The sequence below is a fragment of the Xenopus tropicalis genome, chromosome 9, assembly GCF_000004195.4.
Source record: "Xenopus tropicalis strain Nigerian chromosome 9, UCB_Xtro_10.0, whole genome shotgun sequence".
In the NCBI taxonomy this organism is placed as follows: domain Eukaryota; kingdom Metazoa; phylum Chordata; class Amphibia; order Anura; family Pipidae; genus Xenopus; species Xenopus tropicalis.
The window spans coordinates 84,368,961-84,389,004 of NC_030685.2; the positions used below are offsets into that span (position 1 = coordinate 84,368,961).

General features: G+C 51.4%; 1 protein-coding gene across 1 annotated transcript in view; it reads right to left on the reverse strand.

The window, feature by feature from the left end:
- Nucleotides 1-18,150, reverse strand: part of rab3gap1 (RAB3 GTPase activating protein catalytic subunit 1) — a 44,579-nt gene extending 26,429 nt beyond the window's left edge. Inside the window, exons 1-7 of the mRNA XM_031892939.1 lie at nucleotides 18,058-18,150; nucleotides 17,926-17,981; nucleotides 12,501-12,576; nucleotides 12,290-12,422; nucleotides 9,627-9,705; nucleotides 7,115-7,231; nucleotides 24-189 (exon numbers count right to left, since the gene is read on the reverse strand). Coding sequence (XP_031748799.1) covers nucleotides 24-189; nucleotides 7,115-7,231; nucleotides 9,627-9,705; nucleotides 12,290-12,422; nucleotides 12,501-12,576; nucleotides 17,926-17,981; nucleotides 18,058-18,075 — 645 coding nt within the window. The 5' untranslated portion in view covers nucleotides 18,076-18,150. The remainder of the gene's footprint in view (nucleotides 1-23; nucleotides 190-7,114; nucleotides 7,232-9,626; nucleotides 9,706-12,289; nucleotides 12,423-12,500; nucleotides 12,577-17,925; nucleotides 17,982-18,057) is intronic.
- Nucleotides 18,151-20,044: the final 1,894 nt, after the last annotated feature.

The window sequence follows — 20,044 nt, forward strand, 5'->3', positions numbered from 1 at the left end:
GGTTGTTTTTTTTGTGCACTTACAATTTTAGATTTGAAGATATCCAGGAGCCCAGATAAATGAGTATACTGATTTGGGACTTTCCGCAGATGGACCATTTCGAAATCTGTCCGTACTCCGGGTCCCTGGCACTCGCCCACGTAAAGTTTCCGCCATTTCTGATGAACTTGGATGAAGAGCGGCACCTGACTGTAGCACAATCCGACAGCACAGGGTTAATAGGAATGCAGTTTGGCAGGTTGTGTATTACACATAAATCATAGGAGATATTATCTGATCCCCCCATTGTAAGCAGCAGTCCTGCCCTGCTTTATGGCTGAGATTCTAGCTATCTGTATAACAGAGCATTCTGTCACAGTGGCACAGATCCTATCTGATCCCCCCCATTGTAAGCAGCAGTCCTGCCCTGCTTTATGGCTGAGATTCTAGCTATCTGTATAACAGAGCATTCTGTCACAGTGGCACAGATCCTATCTGATCCCCCCATTGTAAGCAGCAGTCCTGCCCTGCTTTATGGCTGAGATTCTAGCTATCTGTATAACAGAGCATTCTGTCACAGTGGCACAGATCCTATCTGATCCCCCCATTGTAAGCAGCAGTCCTGCCCTGCTTTATGGCTGAGATTCTAGCTATCTGTATAACAGAGCATTCTGTCACAGTGGCACAGATCCTATCTGACCCCCCCATTGTAAGCAGCAGTCCTGCCCTGCTTTATGGCTGAGATTCTAGCTATCTGTATAACAGAGCATTCTGTCACAGTGGCACAGATCCTATCTGATCCCCCCATTGTAAGCAGCAGTCCTGCCCTGCTTTATGGCTGAGATTCTAGCTATCTGTATAACAGAGCATTCTGTCACAGTGGCACAGATCCTATCTGACCCCCCCCCCCCCCCCCCCATTGTAAGCAGCAGTCCTGCCCTGCTTTATGGCTGAGATTCTAGCTATCTGTATAACAGAGCATTCTGTCACAGTGGCACAGATCCTATCTGATCCCCCCCCCCATTGTAAGCAGCAGTCCTGCCCTGCTTTATGGCTGAGATTCTAGCTATCTGTATAACAGAGCATTTTGTCACAGTGGCACAGATCCTATCTGATCCCCCCCATTGTAAGCAGCAGTCCTGCCCTGCTTTATGGCTGAGGTTCTAGCTATCTGTATAACAGAGCATTCTGTCACAGTGGCACAGATCCTATCTGATCCCCCCCATTGTAAGCAGCAGTCCTGCCCTGCTTTATGGCTGAGATTCTAGCTATCTGTATAACAGAGCATTCTGTCACAGTGGCACAGATCCTTTCTGATACCCCCATTGTAAGCAGCAGTCCTGCCCTGCTTTATGGCTGAGATTCTAGTTATCTGTATAACAGAGCATTCTGTCACAGTGGCACAGATCCTTTCTGATCCCCCCATTGTAAGCAGCAGTCCTGCCCTGCTTTATGGCTGAGATTCTAGCTATCTGTATAACAGAGCATTCTGTCACAGTGGCACAGATCCTATCTGATCCCCCCATTGTAAGCAGCAGTCCTGCCCTGCTTTATGGCTGAGATTCTAGCTATCTGTATAACAGAGCATTCTGTCACAGTGGCACAGATCCTATCTGATCCCCCCATTGTAAGCAGCAGTCCTGCCCTGCTTTATGGCTGAGATTCTAGCTATCTGTATAACAGAGCATTCTGTCACAGTGGCACAGATCCTATCTGATCCCCCCCCCCATTGTAAGCAGCAGTCCTGCCCTGCTTTATGGCTGAGATTCTAGCTATCTGTATAACAGAGCATTCTGTCACAGTGGCACAGATCCTATCTGATCCCCCCCATTGTAAGCAGCAGTCCTGCCCTGCTTTATGGCTGAGGTTCTAGCTATCTGTAAAACAACTCCATAGCATCTCTATATTTGCCATCACACAATTCACTTAACGGTAAAAAGAAATTGTTATTACCAAATCATATTTGCAATAAGGTTTAAAGGGGAATTATAATGGAAACCCGAATGTAATATGCAGCATAAGCCTTTAACTGGCTCCCTCCCCACGGCATTGGCACGTCTCCCTTCCATTGGCTGCTATAGAGGGTTCTACACAAAGTCACTCGCCCCCCGTACAAAGTGTCGGCTGAATCTGGCGCAGGAGCGTTTGGACACTTTCTATCCTGTGTGAGGGTGAACATTCCCTTTAAAACTGCTAATTTTGGGGGAAGATATTTATCTAAGCTGCTTTGTGTAAAAAAATAAAGCAAACATCACCAGACTGGAACATTTTTACATAGTAAAATATGTGCATATTTGATTGGGACGCAAATGAAGCCCTGGAGCGAGAGTCGTACGCGCTGTTCCCAGTATTCCGGGGGGGGGGGGGTTCTGCCCTGACAGCGCCGTAATAAAGTTAAGTGAATTGATGTTATTTATAAAGTCTTTACGCAGCTATAAAATATTTAGCTACAACATAAATCACTGGCAAGATCTGTCTGGGTTTTTAAAGGTCAACAACTGCTAAAAAAAAAAATCTAATAAAGTGATTGTTACAATGGAGAGTTCAGTTCAACAACATCGGGCAAGGGCCCTGGAACATAATATAGTGACGGCTCACACTGTGGGTTACTCAGTACTAATCATAAAGGGGAGCAGCAAGAGTGGGGAATTCCCCATGTTATATCATAATCTTACTGACACTGCACATTCACACTTACCTAGCTGCCATTGTCTCAAAACTGGTAGCCAAAATGTTCCTTATCATCTCCCGTATGCCTCCTATTGTGTTACAAAACCCCATATAGAAGCCAGAAGGAGGAATACCCAAACAGTCCCCAGTGCTGGCTGACATCACTGAAGGTGGGGCTAGCTGAGTTGGGCACAGCTGGGTGGGGCACAGCTGGGTGGGGCACAGCTGGGTGGGGCACAGCTGGGTGGAGCTTGCTGGGTGGGGAACAGCTGGGTGGGGCTAGCTGAGTGGGGCTAGCTGAGTGGGGCACAGCTGGGTGGGGCACAGCTGGGTGGGTCTAGCTGAGTGGGGCACAGATGGGTGGATCTAGCCGAGTGGGGCACAGCTGGGTGGGTCTAGCCGAGTGGGGCACAGCTGGGTGGGTCTAGCCGAGTGGGGCACAGCTGGGTGGGTCTAGCCGAGTGGGGCACAGCTGGGTGGGGCTAGCTGAGTGGGGCACAGCTGGGTGGGGCACAGCTGGGTGGGGCACAGCTGGGTGGGGCTAGCTGAGTGGGGACAGCTGGGTGGGGCTAGCTGAGTGGGGCACAGCTGGGTGGGGCTAGCTGAGTGGGGCACAGCTGGGTGGGGCTAGCTGAGTTGGGCACAGCTGGGTGGGGCTAGCTGAGTGGGGCGCAGCTGGGTGGGGCGCAGCTGAGTGGGGCGCAGCTGAGTGGGGCGCAGCTGAGTGGGGCACAGCTGAGTGGGGCACAGCTGGGTGGGGCTAGCTGAGTGGGCACAGCTGGGTGGGGCTAGCTGGGTGGGGCTAGCTGAGTGGGGCACAGCTGGGTGGGGCTAGCTGAGTGGGGCACAGCTGGGTGGGGCTAGCTGAGTGGGGCACAGCTGGGTGGGGCTAGCTGAGTGGGGCACAGCTGGGTGGGGCTAGCTGAGTGGGGCACAGCTGGGTGGGGCTAGCTGAGTTGGGCACAGCTGGGTGGGGCTAGCTGAGTTGGGCACAGCTGGGTGGGGCTAGCTGAGTTGGGCACAGCTGGGTGGGGCTAGCTGAGTTGGGCACAGCTGGGTGGGGCTAGCTGAGTTGGGCACAGCTGGGTGGGGCTAGCTGAGTTGGGCACAGCTGGGTGGGGCACTGCTGCATTTACATGTTACACCCCACCCTGAATGCGGAGCTGCTTAGCCGCATTTAAGTTACCTGTTAGTAGGTTATAGAATATTCTAAGCAACTTTTTAACTGGTCTTCATTATTTATTGTTTATACTTTTTCAATTATTTGCATTCAAATGGGGGTCTCCGACCACAAGCAGCCAAAAACTATTGCTCTGTGAGGCTACAAATTTAGGGGGCCATTTACTAAGCGTCTGGTTTTTCTTTTCTGACTCAAATTTTCCGATACTTACTCCAAAAAATTAGAAATAATAGAGTCATAGTAAATGTGCCCCTTATTGTTACTTTTTCTTTCCAACCTATGTTTTTGTGCAGGCCCTTTACTATTCATATACCAGTCTGTCATTCAAATCACTTTCTGGTTGCTAAGGTAACCAAACAGCTGCTAAAACTCCAAACTTCAGAGCTGTTTGCAACTTTGCAATTGGTCTTCATTATTTATTTTTGAATTTTTTTTTTAATTATTTACCTTTCTTTTCTGCCACTTTCCAGCTTTTTAATGGGGGTCACTGACCCCGGCAGCCAAAGAACTATCTCTGTGTGAGGCTACAAGTGTATTGTTATTGTTACTTTCAATTACTTATATTTCTATGCAGGCCCTTCTGCTATTCATATGCTTATTCTCTGGTTCAAACCACTGGCTGGTTGCAAGAAAATTAAGACCGATAGCTGTTAAATCGCCAATGGAGAAATGCTCAGCAAAAAGCTAAATAAATGAAAAGTCATAAACAGGAAAAAGAAATAAAGACCAGTTGAAAATTGTCTCAAAATATCAATATCTAGAAGAAAGTTATACAGTTCAACAGAAGCTGGAGGAAGACTGGGCATGCCTAGTCTGTTAAAGAGCGACTGGGGGTCATTTATCAACACTGGGCAAATTTGCCCATGGGCAGTAACCTATGGCAACCAATCAAATTGTTGCATTCATTGTTCTACAGGCAGCTGGCTGAAAAAAAGCTATGGGTTACTGCCCATGGGCAAATTTGCCCAGTGTTATTAAATGAGCCCCACTGACACCAGAAATGAAACCTATTATAACATTGTCTTTACTATAATTTTGCCATAAAAGTTTTTGCCCAATGCTTTAATATTACTTATCTGATCCCCCATGTTCCTCTATGAGGGGGCTGCCATATTTGCTAGAGTATTTACTCTAGTAAATACTGATCAAACTTCTGAATTTCTGCATCACTTAGAACCCAAGAACTGGGAGATAATACAAAGGACACACTGGCTGCATTGTGCACCTGTACTGTGGGGCCCCTGTACCTATGAGACTGCCCCCCCAGCAAATCTAACTGGCATATACCCAAGCATCCCAATCCATCATATCTGGCTAAATCTGCTGCAAGCCCCCGAAAAGAACATAAACCCTGAAAGTAAATTGGAGATCTGGGAGTCCCTGAGTTCTTTATGAGACAGATTAGTTCCTTTTCGTGGCGCTTCATGTGGTCCGGGCAGATACACGTTATTTGCTGTGATACAATTATCTTTCCAATCCGGGGGATTTATAGGTAACTCGACTGGAAGCTCTCACTTTATTGATTAGAAACGTTATATATAGGGGATCAGGTGAGAGCTCCGAGTATTTCAATTCCTGGGGTTTTGAGATCAAACTACAAAATACGTCAGGTTATAACGACTTCATATTCTTATTATTATATATTATTATTAAATTCTTTTTCTTTCTCCTTCTCCTCCATTATTATTATTTTATCTACATTTAAATATAGCGACTTCAATACAGAGCTGGCAGTGGCAATAGGAAAATTATAGCTGGTTTCTAGGTATAAACTATATAAATGGGCACTGGCTCTATCAATAAAACTCCTTATTGTTGTGTCTGGAAACACTGTAAGATGCTGAGTAAATTTGAACAATGTTGGAGAATAATAAATATTTGCTTTTGTGACTGCACGAGGGTAGGATCCTAGAGATCTACTCAATACTCCCTGTGAGATCTATTTCACATTCCTATACTTTACAGCTGTCATATATCACTGCCTTATGTTATCAGTCATGACTCTGAATCTGACTTTTACAAGGACATACATTAAAAGGAAACTCCCCACACAAGAGCCCCCCACACACAGAACCCCTAATATACCTATCACTGTAATCTGTTCCTATCAGTAGGAATAAATCCCATTTTTATAAGATGAAATCCAGCTGCAAAAAGGTTCTTCTCTTTCTGCATCATTTGAAATCCTGGCAGGGGAGGAGGGGCTAAAACATTCATGTTACAAATTGTAACAACTTCTCCACAGCTTACAGACAGCATGCAGGAACTACATAACCCACAATGCATTGCACTGGGATGTTTCTATCCTTATTGACATCACGTGTGCAGGGAATTGTGGGATTGGGAGGAGGCAGGCTGAAGGCAGGGTGAGGACAGGCGACTACTGTTACATTTTATTTGAGTCACAAAGTATTCAGCCAGATCAGCAGGGGAACAGGGGGTGGGGCTTAAGGTGGGCATACACGAGCCAATTCTAGCTGCCAATATCGCTCCCTTAGACCGATTCAGCAGCTTATCGGCCTGTGTATGGGCACTAAGGACGGGCCTGCCCGACTGATATCTGGCAGAAATCGGGCAGGTTTAAAAATTAGTTGGATCGAGGACCGCATCGGCTCGTTGATGTGGTCCCCTAACCGACCGACGCCTATACCCGTGGTTCTAATTTGACCGAATTAGCCCAGCGAGTGGACCTTAGCGTGTATGGCCACCGAGTGGACCTTAGCGTGTATGGCCACCGAGTGGACCTTAGCGTGTATGGCCACCGAGTGGACCTTAGCGTGTATGGCCACCGAGTGGACCTTAGCGTGTATGGCCACCGAGTGGACCTTAGCGTGTATGGCCACCGAGTGGACCTTAGCGTGTATGGCCACCGAGTGGACCTTAGCGTGTATGGCCACCGAGTGGACCTTAGCGTGTATGGCCACCGAGTGGACCTTAGTGTGCATGGCCACCGAGTGGACCTTAGTGTGCATGGCCACAGAGTGGATCTTAGCGTGTATGGCCACCGAGTGGACCTTAGTGTGCATGGCCACAGAGTGGATCTTAGCGTGTATGGCCACCTTATCATTACATTAAAAATCATGAAAAGGCTGCATATTTTTGATTGCTGTATATTGCAAAGTCGCTTGACATAAAAAAAAAAGTTTAAGCTGTGCTTGGGTGCAGTTCCCCTTTAATTGCTTGCTTATATTACACTCGTGCTCTTATAAATGAGCAAGCACGGACGGCCTGAGAAATAAAAGGCAATGTTAGTAACATATAAGCCCATACATGTGTTCTACTTACCAGCCAGTGTTGCCCAAGGCTATTGAAACGGAACTGAGGAGGAGGTTGCACTTGGACTCGCTAATGACGGCATCGTTGGCAGCCGGAGATATGACCACAAACTCCCGCAGCCCATACCTGGAAGAGAGACTGTATGAGGCACAGGGATCCATAGGGCACTTCCAGGGGCTTGCTGGGCAGCAATTAATTCATTTATACATTAGCTGGGTCTAATATATCATTTAAGCTTAATTAAACAAAATAACCAGGGTTAATGTATGTACAAAGGTGCCATTTTGATGGTACAGTGCACCGGTACGATTTATGGAGCACCTGCAATTGGTCTTCTTTTTTTTTTTATTACTGGTAGTTTTTGAATAACTTAGCTTTTCGTTTAGCAGCTATGTAGTTTGGAATTTCAGCAGCTACCTGTTGCTAGGGTGCAAATTACCCTAGTAACCAGGCTGTGGTTTGAATGGTAACTGGAATATGAATAGGGGACAGCCTGAATAGAAAGATAAGTAATAAAAAGTAATAATAACAATAAAACTATAATATCAAACAGCAATACTTTTTTCGCTTCTTTTCCATTTGTGAGCTGGAAAGAGTCAGGAGAGAAAGGCAAATAATTCAAAAACTATAACAAAAATGAAGACCAATTGAAAAGTTGCTAAGAATTGGCCATTCTATAACATAATAAAAGTTAACTTGTTAACTGAACTACCGCTTTCAGCCAATGTCACAAGGGGCAGCTGGTAAGCAATGAATTAACCCCCCCCCCCCAAATGTGACTGCTGGCTGGACACTGCCCACTCTCATCCTCACAAAAAGCAGTTTATTATTTGTGAAAATGCAGCCAATAGAAATGATATGTTTTCAGACAAGCAACACAAAGGTGGTTAATGACATTTTTGCCACTAGGGGGAATCCTTGTTCCAACAACCGATTTTCTTTGTAACAGAGAAGAATGCAATGGGGCCCGTCTGTTGTTTCCTCCAGGTCCAAACCCTGCCCAGCATGAATGGGTATAAATGTGTATATGGAACATGTTTGATAATACAAGCCCCAGCATGCTCTAGTGTTTAGCTACACCGCGACCTGCAGATCCATAGAGCTCTTTGCATGACATCACTGACCCACAACATGTAAAACCTTGGACGACACTCATCTATGGTAAACAACATGCCATTTCCCTTCCATATATATATAAATACAAATATACAGAGAAGGAATGTTCTGGGCACACAATAAGCTGTACCCCCATACTGTACTGTCTAAGGGAAACACTATGGCACCCCCTACCCATATGTATAAATACAAATATACAGAGAAGGAATGTTCTGGGCACATAACAAGCTGTACCCCCATACTGTACTGTCTAAGGGAAACACTATGGCACCTCCTACCCATATGTATAAATACAAATATACAGAGAAGGAATGTTCTGGGCACACAATAAGCTGTACCCCCATACTGTACTGTCTAAGGGAAACACTATGGCACCCCCTACCCATATGTATAAATACAAATATACAGAGAGGGAATGTTCTGGGCACACAATAAGCTGTACCCCCATACTGTACTGTCTAAGGGAAACACTATGGCACCCCCTACCCATATGTATAAATACAAATATACAGAGAAGGAATGTTCTGGGCACACAATAAGCTGTACCCCCATACTGTACTGTCTAAGGGAAACACTATGGCACCTCCTACCCATATGTATAAATACAAATATACAGAGAAGGAATGTTCTGGGCACACAATAAGCTGTACCCCCATACTGTACTGTCTAAGGGAAACACTATGGCACCTCCTACCCATATGTATAAATACAAATATACAGAGAAGGAATGTTCTGGGCACACAATAAGCTGTACCTCCATACTGTACTGTCTAAGGGAAACACTATGGCACCTCCTACCCATATGTATAAATACAAATATACAGAGAAGGAATGTTCTGGGCACACAATAAGCTGTACCCCCATACTGTACTGTCTAAGGGAAACACTATGGCACCCCCTACCCATATGTATAAATACAAATATACAGAGAAGGAATGTTCTGGGCACACAATAAGCTGTACCCCCATACTGTACTGTCTAAGGGAAACACTATGGCACCTCCTACCCATATGTATAAATACAAATATACAGAGAAGGAATGTTCTGGGCACACAATAAGCTGTACCTCCATACTGTACTGTCTAAGGGAAACACTATGGCACCTCCTACCCATATGTATAAATACTCCCAAGGAAACAATATGGCAGCTCCCGTGTGTATCAATACAAATATGCTGAGTGTGTTGTATACACACAAATTATGTTATGCCTTTCAGTACAGTCTAGTTCTCTAGAACAGATCAATGTTAAATTTAATACCACTGATTTAAAAACTTAAAGAAAAAAGAATTTTGGAAATTACATATGGCACTTTCTCATGAACATATGGAGTTTACTTTGCAGAGAATGATTATCCATAGAAGCACTGAACTGAACTAGGAGTTTGGGACAGACAGGCTACGTACCATCTCACTAGGCAATGTGCTACCGGCGGGAAGTCATTGTTGGTGCAGAGCAGATCCTGCATACACACGGGGATGGAATCTGTCAAGAAACATCATGTTTATACTTCTGGGCGTCAAACAGGTAAAAACACAAATATTTGGATTAAGTCTTCTGGGTTTTCTGATTTTCTCCCACACCCCTAAACATGCAGGTAGGTTAATTGGATACAGAAAAATTACACATAGTGTGTAAATGTGACAGGGACCTTAGGGATTCCCCTGTACTAAGCACAATTCAGCAGGAACAGCCCCCTAAGTTTGCTCATAGCCTGTACAGAGAGATACCATAAAACTATGGCACATAGGGATTCCCCTGTACTAAGCACAATTCAGCAGGAACAGCCCCCTAAGTTTGCTCATAGCCTGTACAGAGAGATAACATAAAACTATGGCACATAGGGATTCCCCTGTACTAAGCACAATTCAGCAGGAACAGCCCCCTAAGTTTGCTCATAGCCTGTACAGAGAGATACCATAAAACTATGGCAGCATAGGGATTCCCCTGTACTAAGCACAATTCAGCAGGAACAGCCCCCTAAGTTTGCTCATAGCCTGTACAGAGAGATACCATAAAACTATGGCACATAGGGATTCCCCTGTACTAAGCACAATTCAGCAGGAACAGCCCCCTAAGTTTGCTCATAGCCTGTACAGAGAGATACCATAAAACTATGGCACACAGGGATTCCCCTGTACTAAGCACAATTCAGCAGGAACAGCCCCCTAAGTTTGCTCATAGCCTGTACAGAGAGATACCATAAAACTATGGCACATAGGGATTCCCCTGTACTAAGCACAATTCAGCAGGAACAGCCCCCTAAGTTTGCTCATAGCCTGTACAGAGAGATACCATAAAACTATGGCACATAGAGATTCCCCTGTACTAAGCACAATTCAGCAGGAACAGCCCCCTAAGTTTGCTCATAGCCTGTACAGAGAGATACCATAAAACTATGGCACATAGGTAGTGCTGGGCGGTATACCGATTTAACCGGTATACCGTTTTTTTTAAAAAAAAACAATATGAATTTTAAACATACCGCAATACCGGTATGCGCGCCTCCTGCTATTTTTTTCCAATTATATCCGGGTTGCGGCCGTGCGCACGTGACGTCGCTAGGACGCATCGCTGGAGCTGGAGGAACCACAAGTTGGGTAAGTTCTGCTGAAGTTCTGGTTGGGGGGTTGTGGGTGGTTGGGGGGGGGGTTGTGGTTGGGGGGGTTGGTTGGGGTTGGGGTTGGGGCCCTGGCCACCAATATTTATTATTTATTTTTTATTTATATACCGTCAAATACCGTGATACCGATATAATTTTGAAAAATACCGTGATATAAATTTTTGGTCATGCCGCCCAGCTCTAAGCATAGGGATTCCCCTGTACTAAGCACAATTCAGCAGGAACAGCCCCCTAAGTTTGCTCATAGCCTGTACAGAGAGATACTATAAAACTATGGCACATAGGGATTCCCCTGTACTAAGCACAATTCAGCAGGAACAGCCCCCTAAGTTTGCTCATAGCCTGTACAGAGAGATACCATAAAACTATGGCACATAGGGATTCCCCTGTACTAAGCACAATTCAGCAGGAACAGCCCCCTAAGTTTGCTCATAGCCTGTACAGAGAAATACTATAAAACTATGGCACATAGGGATTCCCCTGTACTAAGCACAATTCAGCAGGAACAGCCCCCTAAGTTTGCTCATAGCCTGTACAGAGAGATACCATAAAACTATGGCACATAGGGATTCCCCTGTACTAAGCACAATTCAGCAGGAACAGCCCCCTAAGTTTGCTCATAGCCTGTACAGAGAGATACTATAAAACTATGGCACATAGGGATTCCCCTGTACTAAGCACAATTCAGCAGGAACAGCCCCCTAAGTTTGCCCATAGCCTGTACAGAGAGATACTATAAAACTATGGCACATAGGGATTCCCCTGTACTAAGCACAATTCAGCAGGAACAGCCGCCTAAAATTGCTCACAGCCTGTACAGAGAGATACCATAAAACTATGGCAGCATAGGGATTCCCCTGTACTAAGCACAATTCAGCAGGAACAGCCCCCTAAGTTTGCTCATAGCCTGTACAGAGAGATACCATAAAACTATGGCACATAGGGATTCCCCTGTACTAAGCACAATTCAGCAGGAACAGCCCCCTAAGTTTGCTCATAGCCAGTACAGAGAGATACCATAAAACTATGGCACATAGGGATTCCCCTGTACTAAGCACAATTCAGCAGGAACAGCCCCCTAAGTTTGCTCATAGCCTATACAGAGAGATACCATAAAACTATGGCACATAGGGATTCCCCTGTACTAAGCACAATTCAGCAGGAACAGCCCCCTAAGTTTGCTCATAGCCTATACAGAGAGATACCATAAAACTATGGCAGCATAGGGATTCCCCTGTACTAAGCACAATTCAGCAGGAACAGCCCCCCCATAGCCCGTACAGAGAGATTCATTCAGAACAGCCCAATGTAGCATCGTAAACTCAGACAGTAGAAGAACTCTTGTGGGGGGCACAGCTTGGGCCTATAGTATAAAGTACTCTGTACCCAGTGAGAGAATATGGCAGCACAAAGCCAGGTTTTTATTTCTAGAAAGAAATTCATTACCTTCTCCTGTGTCCTCAGTCTCTTCTCTCTCTCCCGCCTCTTGCACTAAGTAATGGTGACGAATGGAGAATCTGAAGTCTGCAAATAAGATCTCATCTCCTTTCTCCTCCCAGACTCCGGACGTATATTCCCCCTACAAACACCGTACGTTACCCCACAAAGCAAGTGCTTGTACATTTCCCGCCTGTGCCAGAAAGAAAGAAGTAAATACCTTTTCTGGGGGTTTATTCGATGTCTCCCCAATTAACTTCCATTCATTCAAAACCTCTTCAACCCTTGAAATAAACCTAAAAGGAAAAAACGTGGAAAAAAAATTCACAGAGATTCAGCCAACAGAATATAATGTTCTTGCCCTGTCCCCATACCCTGCCCCTGTCTCTTCCACACACACTTACCTACCCCTCAGCCCCTGTCTCTCCCCCCCCCCAGGTACCTACCCCTCAGCCCGTCTCGCCCCTCCCACAGGTACCTATCCCTCAGCCCGTCTCGCCCCTCCCACAGGTACCTACCCCTCAGCCCCTGTCTCTCCCCCTCCCACCCCCACAGGTACCTACCCCTCAGCCCCTGTCTCTCCCCCCCCAAAGGTACCTACCCCTCAGCCCCTGTCTCTCCCCCCCCCCACAGGTACCTACCCCTCAGCCCCTGTCTCTCCCCTCCCACAGGTACCTACCCCTCAGCCCGTCTCGCCCCTCCCACAGGTACCTACCCCTCAGGCCCTGTCCCTCCCTCTCCCATAGGTACCTACCCCTCAGCCCCTGTCTCTCCCCCTCCCACAGGTACCTACCCCTCAGCCCCTGTCCCTCCCTCTCCCATAGGTACCTACCCCTCAGCCCCTGTCCCTCCCTCTCCCATAGGTACCTACCCCTCAGCCCCTGTCTCTCCCCCTCCCACAGGTACCTACCCCTCAGCCCCTGTCCCTCCCTCTCCCATAGGTACCTACCCCTCAGCCCCTGTCCCTCCCTCTCCCATAGGTACCTACCCCTCAGCCCCTGTCTCTCCCCCTCCCACAGGTACCTACCCCTCAGCCCCTGTCCCTCCCTCTCCCATAGGTACCTACCCCTCAGCCCCTGTCTCTCCCCCTCCCACAGGTACCTACCCCTCAGCCCCTGTCTCTCCCCCTCCCACAGGTACCTACCCCTGTCTCTCCCTCTCCCACAGGTACCTACCCCTCAGCCCCTGTCTCTCCCCTTCCCACAGGTACCTACCCCTCAGCCCCTGTCTCTCCCCCTCCCACAGGTACCTACCCCTCAGCCCCTGTCTCTCCCCTTCCCACAGGTACCTACCCCTCAGCCCCTGTCTCTCCCTCTCCCACAGGTACCAACCCCTGTCTCTCCCTCTCCCACAGGTACCTACCCCTCAGCCCCTGTCTCTCCCCTTCCCACAGGTACCTACCCCTCAGCCCCTGTCTCTCCCCCTCCCACAGGTACCTACCCCTCAGCCGATCTCGCCCCTTCCACAGGTACCTACCCCTCAGGCCCTGTCTCTCCCCCTCCCACAGGTACCTACCCCTCAGCCCCTGTCTCTCCCCCTCCCACAGGTACCTACCCCTCAGCCCCTGTCTCTCCCCCTCCCACAGGTACCTACCCCTCAGCCCCTGTCTCTCCCCCGCCCACAGGTACCTACCCCTCAGCCCCTGTCTCTCCTCCTCCCACCGGTACCTACCCCTCCGCCCCTGTCTCTCCCCCCCCAACAGGTACCTACCCCTCAGCCCCTGTCTCTCCCCCTCCCACAGGTACCTACCCCTCAGCCCCTGTCTCTCCCTCTCCCACAGGTACCTACCCCTCAGCCCCTGTCTCTCCCCCTCCCACAGGTACCTACCCCTCAGCCCCTGTCTCTCCCCCTCCCACAGGTACCTACCCCTCAGCCCCTGTCTCTCCCCCTCCCACAGGTACCTACCCCTCAGCTCCTGTCTCTCCCCCTCCCACAGGTACCTACCCCTCAACCCCTGTCTCTCCCTCTCCCACAGGTACCTACCCCTCAGCCCCTGTCTCTCCCCCTCCCACAGGTACCTACCCCTCAGCCCGTCTCTCCCCCTCCCACAGGTACCTACCCCTCAGCCCCTGTCTCTCCCCCTCCCACAGGTACCTACCCCTCAGCCCCTGTCTCTCCCCCTCCCACAGGTACCTACCCCTCAGCCCCTGTCTCTCCCTCTCCCACAGGTACCTACCCCTCAGCCCCTGTCTCTCCCTCTCCCACAGGTACCTACCCCTCAGCCCCTGTCTCTCCCTCTCCCACAGGTACCTACCCCTCAGCCCCTGTCTCTCCCTCTCCCACAGGTACCTATCCCTCAGCCCCTGTCTCTCCCTCTCCCACAGGTACCTACCCCTCAACCCCTGTCTCTCCCTCTCCCACAGGTACCTACCCCTCAACCCCTGTCTCTCCCTCTCCCACAGGTACCTACCCCTCAGCCCCTGTCTCTCCCCCTCCCACAGGTACCTACCCCTCAGCCCCTGTCTCTCCCCCTCCCACAGGTACCTACCCCTCAGCCCCTGTCTCTCCCCCTCCCACAGGTACCTACCCCTCAGCCCCTGTCTCTCCCCCTCCCACAGGTACCTACCCCTCAGCCCCTGTCTCTCCCCCTCCCACAGGTACCTACCCCTCAGCCCCTGTCTCTCCCCCTCCCACAGGTACCTACCCCTCAGCCCCTGTCTCTCCCTCTCCCACAGGTACCTACCCCTCAGCCCCTGTCTCTCCCTCTCCCACAGGTACCTACCCCTCAGCCCGTCTCTCCCTCTCCCACAGGTACCTACCCCTCAGCCCCTGTCTCTCCCTCTCCCACAGGTACCTATCCCTCAACCCCTGTCTCTCCCTCTCCCACAGGTACCTACCCCTATGCCCCTGTCTCTCCCTCTCCCACAGGTACCTACCCCTCAACCCCTGTCTCTCCCTCTCCCACAGGTACCTACCCCTCAGCCCCTGTCTCTCCCCCTCCCACAGGTACCTACCCTCAGCCCCTGTCTCTTCCTCTCCCACAGGTACCTACCCCTCAGCCCCTGTCTCTCCCCTTCCCACAGGTACCTACCCTCAGCCCCTGTCTCTCCCCCTCCCACAGGTACCTACCCCTCAGCCCCTGTCTCTCCCTCTCCCACAGGTACCTACCCCTATGCCCCTGTCTCTCCCACTCCCACAGGTACCTACCCCTCAACCCCTGTCTCTCCCTCTCCCACAGGTACCTACCCCTATGCCCCTGTCTCTCCCTCTCCCACAGGTACCTACCCCTCAACCCCTGTCTCTCCCTCTCCCACAGGTACCTACCCCTCAGCCCCTGTCTCTCCCCCTCCCACAGGTACCTACCCCTCAGCCCCTGTCTCTCCCTCTCCCACAGGTACCTACCCCTCAGCCCCTGTCTCTCCCCTTCCCACAGGTACCTACCCCTCAGCCCCTGTCTCTCCCCCTCCCACAGGTACCTACCCCTCAGCCCCTGTCTCTCCCTCTCCCACAGGTACCTACCCCTATGCCCCTGTCTCTCCCACAGGTACCTACCCCTCAACCCCTGTCTCTCCCTCTCCCACAGGTACCTACCCCTATGCCCCTGTCTCTCCCTCTCCCACAGGTACCTACCCCTCAACCCCTGTCTCTCCCTCTCCCACAGGTACCTATCCCTCAGCCCCTGTCTCTCCCTCTCCCACAGGTACCAACCCCTGTCTCTCCCTCTCCCACAGGTACCTACCCCTCAACCCCTGTCTCTCCCCCTCCCACAGGTACCTACCCTCAGCCCCTGTCTCTCCCCCTCCCACAGGTACCTACCCCTATGCCCCTGTCTCTCCCACTCCCACAGGTACCTACCCCTCAACCCCTGTCTCTCCCTCTCCCACAGGTACCTACCCCTATGCCCCTGTCTCTCCCCCTCCCACAGGTACCTACCCCTCAACCCCTGTCTCTCCCTTTCCCACAGGTACCTATCCCTCAGCCCCTGTCTCTCCCTCTCCCACAGGTACCAACCCCTGTCTCTCTCTCTCCCACAGGTACCTACCCCTCAGCCCCTGTCTCTCCCCTTCCCACAGGTACCTACCCCTCAGCCCCTGTCTCTCCCCCTCCCACAGGTACCTACCCCTCAGCCCCTGTCTCTCCCTCTCCCACAGGTACCTACCCCTATGCCCCTGTCTCTCCCTCTCCCACAGGTACCTACCCCCTCAACCCCTGTCTCTCCCTCTCCCACAGGTACCTACCCCTATGCCCCTGTCTCTCCCACTCCCACAGGTACCTACCCTCAACCCCTGTCTCTCCCTCTCCCACAGGTACCTATCCCTCAGCCCCTGTCTCTCCCTCTCCCACAGGTACCAACCCCTGTCTCTCCCTCTCCCACAGGTACCTACCCCTCAACCCCTGTCTCTCCCCCTCCCACAGGTACCTACCCCTCAGCCCCTGTCTCTCCCCCTCCCACAGGTACCTACCCCTCAGCCCCTGTCTCTCCCCCTCCCACAGGTACCTACCCCTCAGCCCCTGTCTCTCCCCCTCCCACAGGTACCTACCCCTCAGCCCCTGTCTCTCCCCCTCCCACAGGTACCTACCCCTCAGCCCCTGTCTCTCCCTCTCCCACAGGTACCTACCCCTCAGCCCCTGTCTCTCCCCCTCCCACAGGTACCTACCCCTCAGCCCCTGTCTCTCCCTCTCCCACAGGTACCTACCCCTCAGCCCCTGTCTCTCCCTCTCCCACAGGTACCTACCCCTCAACCCCTGTCTCTCCCACTCCCACAGGTACCTACCCCTCAGCCCCTGTCTCTCCCTCTCCCACAGGTACCTACCCCTCAGCCCCTGTCTCTCCCCCTCCCACAGGTACCTACCCCTCAGCCCCTGTCTCTCCCTCTCCCACAGGTACCTACCCCTCAGCCCCTGTCTCTCCCTCTCCCACAGGTACCTACCCCTCAACCCCTGTCTCTCCCTCTCCCACAGGTACCTACCCCTCAGCCCCTGTCTCTCCCTCTCCCACAGGTACCTACCCCTCAGCCCCTGTCTCTCCCTCTCCCACAGGTACCTACCCCTCAACCCCTGTCTCTCCCTCTCCCACAGGTACCTACCCCTATGCCCCTGTCTCTCCCTCTCCCACAGGTACCTACCCCTCAGCCCCTGTCTCTCACTCTCCCACAGGTACCTACCCCTCAGCCCCTGTCTCTCCCTCTCCCACAGGTACCTACCCCTCAGCCCGTGTCTCTCCCCCTCCCACAGGTACCTACCCCTCAGCCCCTGTCTCTCCCCCTCCCACAGGTACCTACCCCTCAGCCCCTGTCTCTCCCCCTCCCACAGGTACCTACCCCTCAGCCCCTGTCTCTCCCCCTCCCACAGGTACCTACCCCTCAGCCCCTGTCTCTCCCTCTCCCACAGGTACCTACCCCTCAACCCCTGTCTCTCCCCCTCCCACAGGTACCTACCCCTCAGCCCCTGTCTCTCCCCCTCCCACAGGTACCTACCCCTCAGCCCCTGTCTCTCCCCCTCCCACAGGTACCTACCCCTCAGCCCCTGTCTCTCCCCCTCCCACAGGTACCTACCCCTCAGCCCCTGTCTCTCCCTCTCCCACAGGTACCTACCCCTCAACCCCTGTCTCTCCCCCTCCCACAGGTACCTACCCCTCAACCCCTGTCTCTCCCCATCCCACAGGTACCTACCCCTCAACCCCTGTCTCTCCCCATCCCACTTACCTCTCCCACTCGGACGCAGTAGTAAAGTCCGTGATCTCAAACACCTCGGACTCGGGCTGCAGGGAGAGAAGAACAGACAGTAAATCGGAGGCCGAGGGAACAGAAATGATAACAACACAGCTGGAAACTCACATCACTGTCAGCCGCCATCTTGGGCCGGGGAAGACGTCAGCACGGTGCATGCTGGGAAACAGGAACTAAAGGAAAACATTGCGGGGAGTGTGAGGGGGAGTGTGAGGGGGGGAGTGAGGCACAGGGTCCCGGGAATCATCAGAACTGGGGTGGGACAGGGGAGGCAGGGTGTCACTCCGGGGTGCTGGGGGTCATGGGGCGAAGGGCGGGACAACAAGGGGGGCTGTGTGGCACAGGGAGTGCTGGGAATAGTGACAATAGGGTGGGAGTAGATAACTGTGGGGCACAGGGGGTGCTGGGAATAGTGACAATAGGGAGGGAGTATAACTGTGGGGCACAGGGGGTGCTGGGAATAGTGACAATAGGGAGGGAGTATAACTGTGGGGCACAGGGGGTGCTGGGAATAGTGACAATAGGGTGGGAGTAGATAACTGTGGGGCACAGGGGGTGCTGGGAATAGTGACAATAGGGAGGGAGTATAACTGTGGGGCACAGGGGGTGCTGGGAATAGTGACAATAGGGAGGGAGTATAACTGTGGGGCACAGGGGGTGCTGGGAATAGTGACAATAGGGAGGGAGTATAACTGTGGGGCACAGGGGGTGCTGGGAATAGTGACAATAGGGAGGGAGTATAACTGTGGGGCACAGGGGGTGCTGGGAATAGTGACAATAGGGTGGGAGTAGATAACTGTGGGGCACAGGGGGTGCTGGGAATAGTGACAATAGGGTGGGAGTTGATAACTGTGTGGCACAGGGGGTGCTGGGAATAGTGACAATAGGGAGGGAGTATAACTGTGGGGCACAGGGGGTGCTGGGAATAGTGACAATAGGGAGGGAGTATAACTGTGGGGCACAGGGGGTGCTGGGAATAGTGACAATAGGGTGGGAGTAGATAACTGTGGGGCACAGGGGGTGCTGGGAATAGTGACAATAGGGAGGGAGTATAACTGTGGGGCACAGGGGGTGCTGGGAATAGTGACAATAGGGAGGGAGTATAACTGTGGGGCACAGGGGGTGCTGGGAATAGTGACAATAGGGAGGGAGTATAACTGTGGGGCACAGGGGGTGCTGGGAATAGTGACAATAGGGAGGGAGTATAACTGTGGGGCACAGGGGGTGCTGGGAATAGTGACAATAGGGTGGGAGTAGATAACTGTGGGGCACAGGGGGTGCTGGGAATAGTGACAATAGGGTGGGAGTTGATAACTGTGTGGCACAGGGGGTGCTGGGAATAGTGACAATAGGGAGGGAGTATAACTGTGGGGCACAGGGGGTGCTGGGAATAGTGACAATAGGGAGGGAGTATAACTGTGTGGCACAGGGGGTGCTGGGAATAGTGACAATAGGGAGGGAGTATAACTGTGGGGCACAGGGGGTGCTGGGAATAGTGACAATAGGGAGGGAGTATAACTGTGGGGCACAGGGGGTGCTGGGAATAGTGACAATAGGGAGGGAGTATAACTGTGGGGCACAGGGGGTGCTGGGAATAGTGACAATAGGGTGGGAGTATAACTGTGTGGCACAGGGGGTGCTGGGAATAGTTACAATAGGGAGGGAGTATAACTGTGGGGCACAGGGGGTGCTGGGAATAGTGACAATAGGGAGGGAGTATAACTGTGTGGCACAGGGGGTGCTGGGAATAGTGACAATAGGGAGGGAGTATAACTGTGGGGCACAGGGGGTGCTGGGAATAGTGACAATAGGGAGGGAGTATAACTGTGGGGCACAGGGGGTGCTGGGAATAGTGACAATAGGGAGGGAGTATAACTGTGGGGCACAGGGGGTGCTGGGAATAGTGACAATAGGGTGGGAGTAGATAACTGTGGGGCACAGGGGGTGCTGGGAATAGTTACAATAGGGAGGGAGTAGATAACTGTGGGGCACAGGGGGTGCTGGGAATAGTGACAATAGGGAGGGAGTATAACTGTGGGGCACAGGGGGTGCTGGGAATAGTGACAATAGGGAGGGAGTATAACTGTGGGGCACA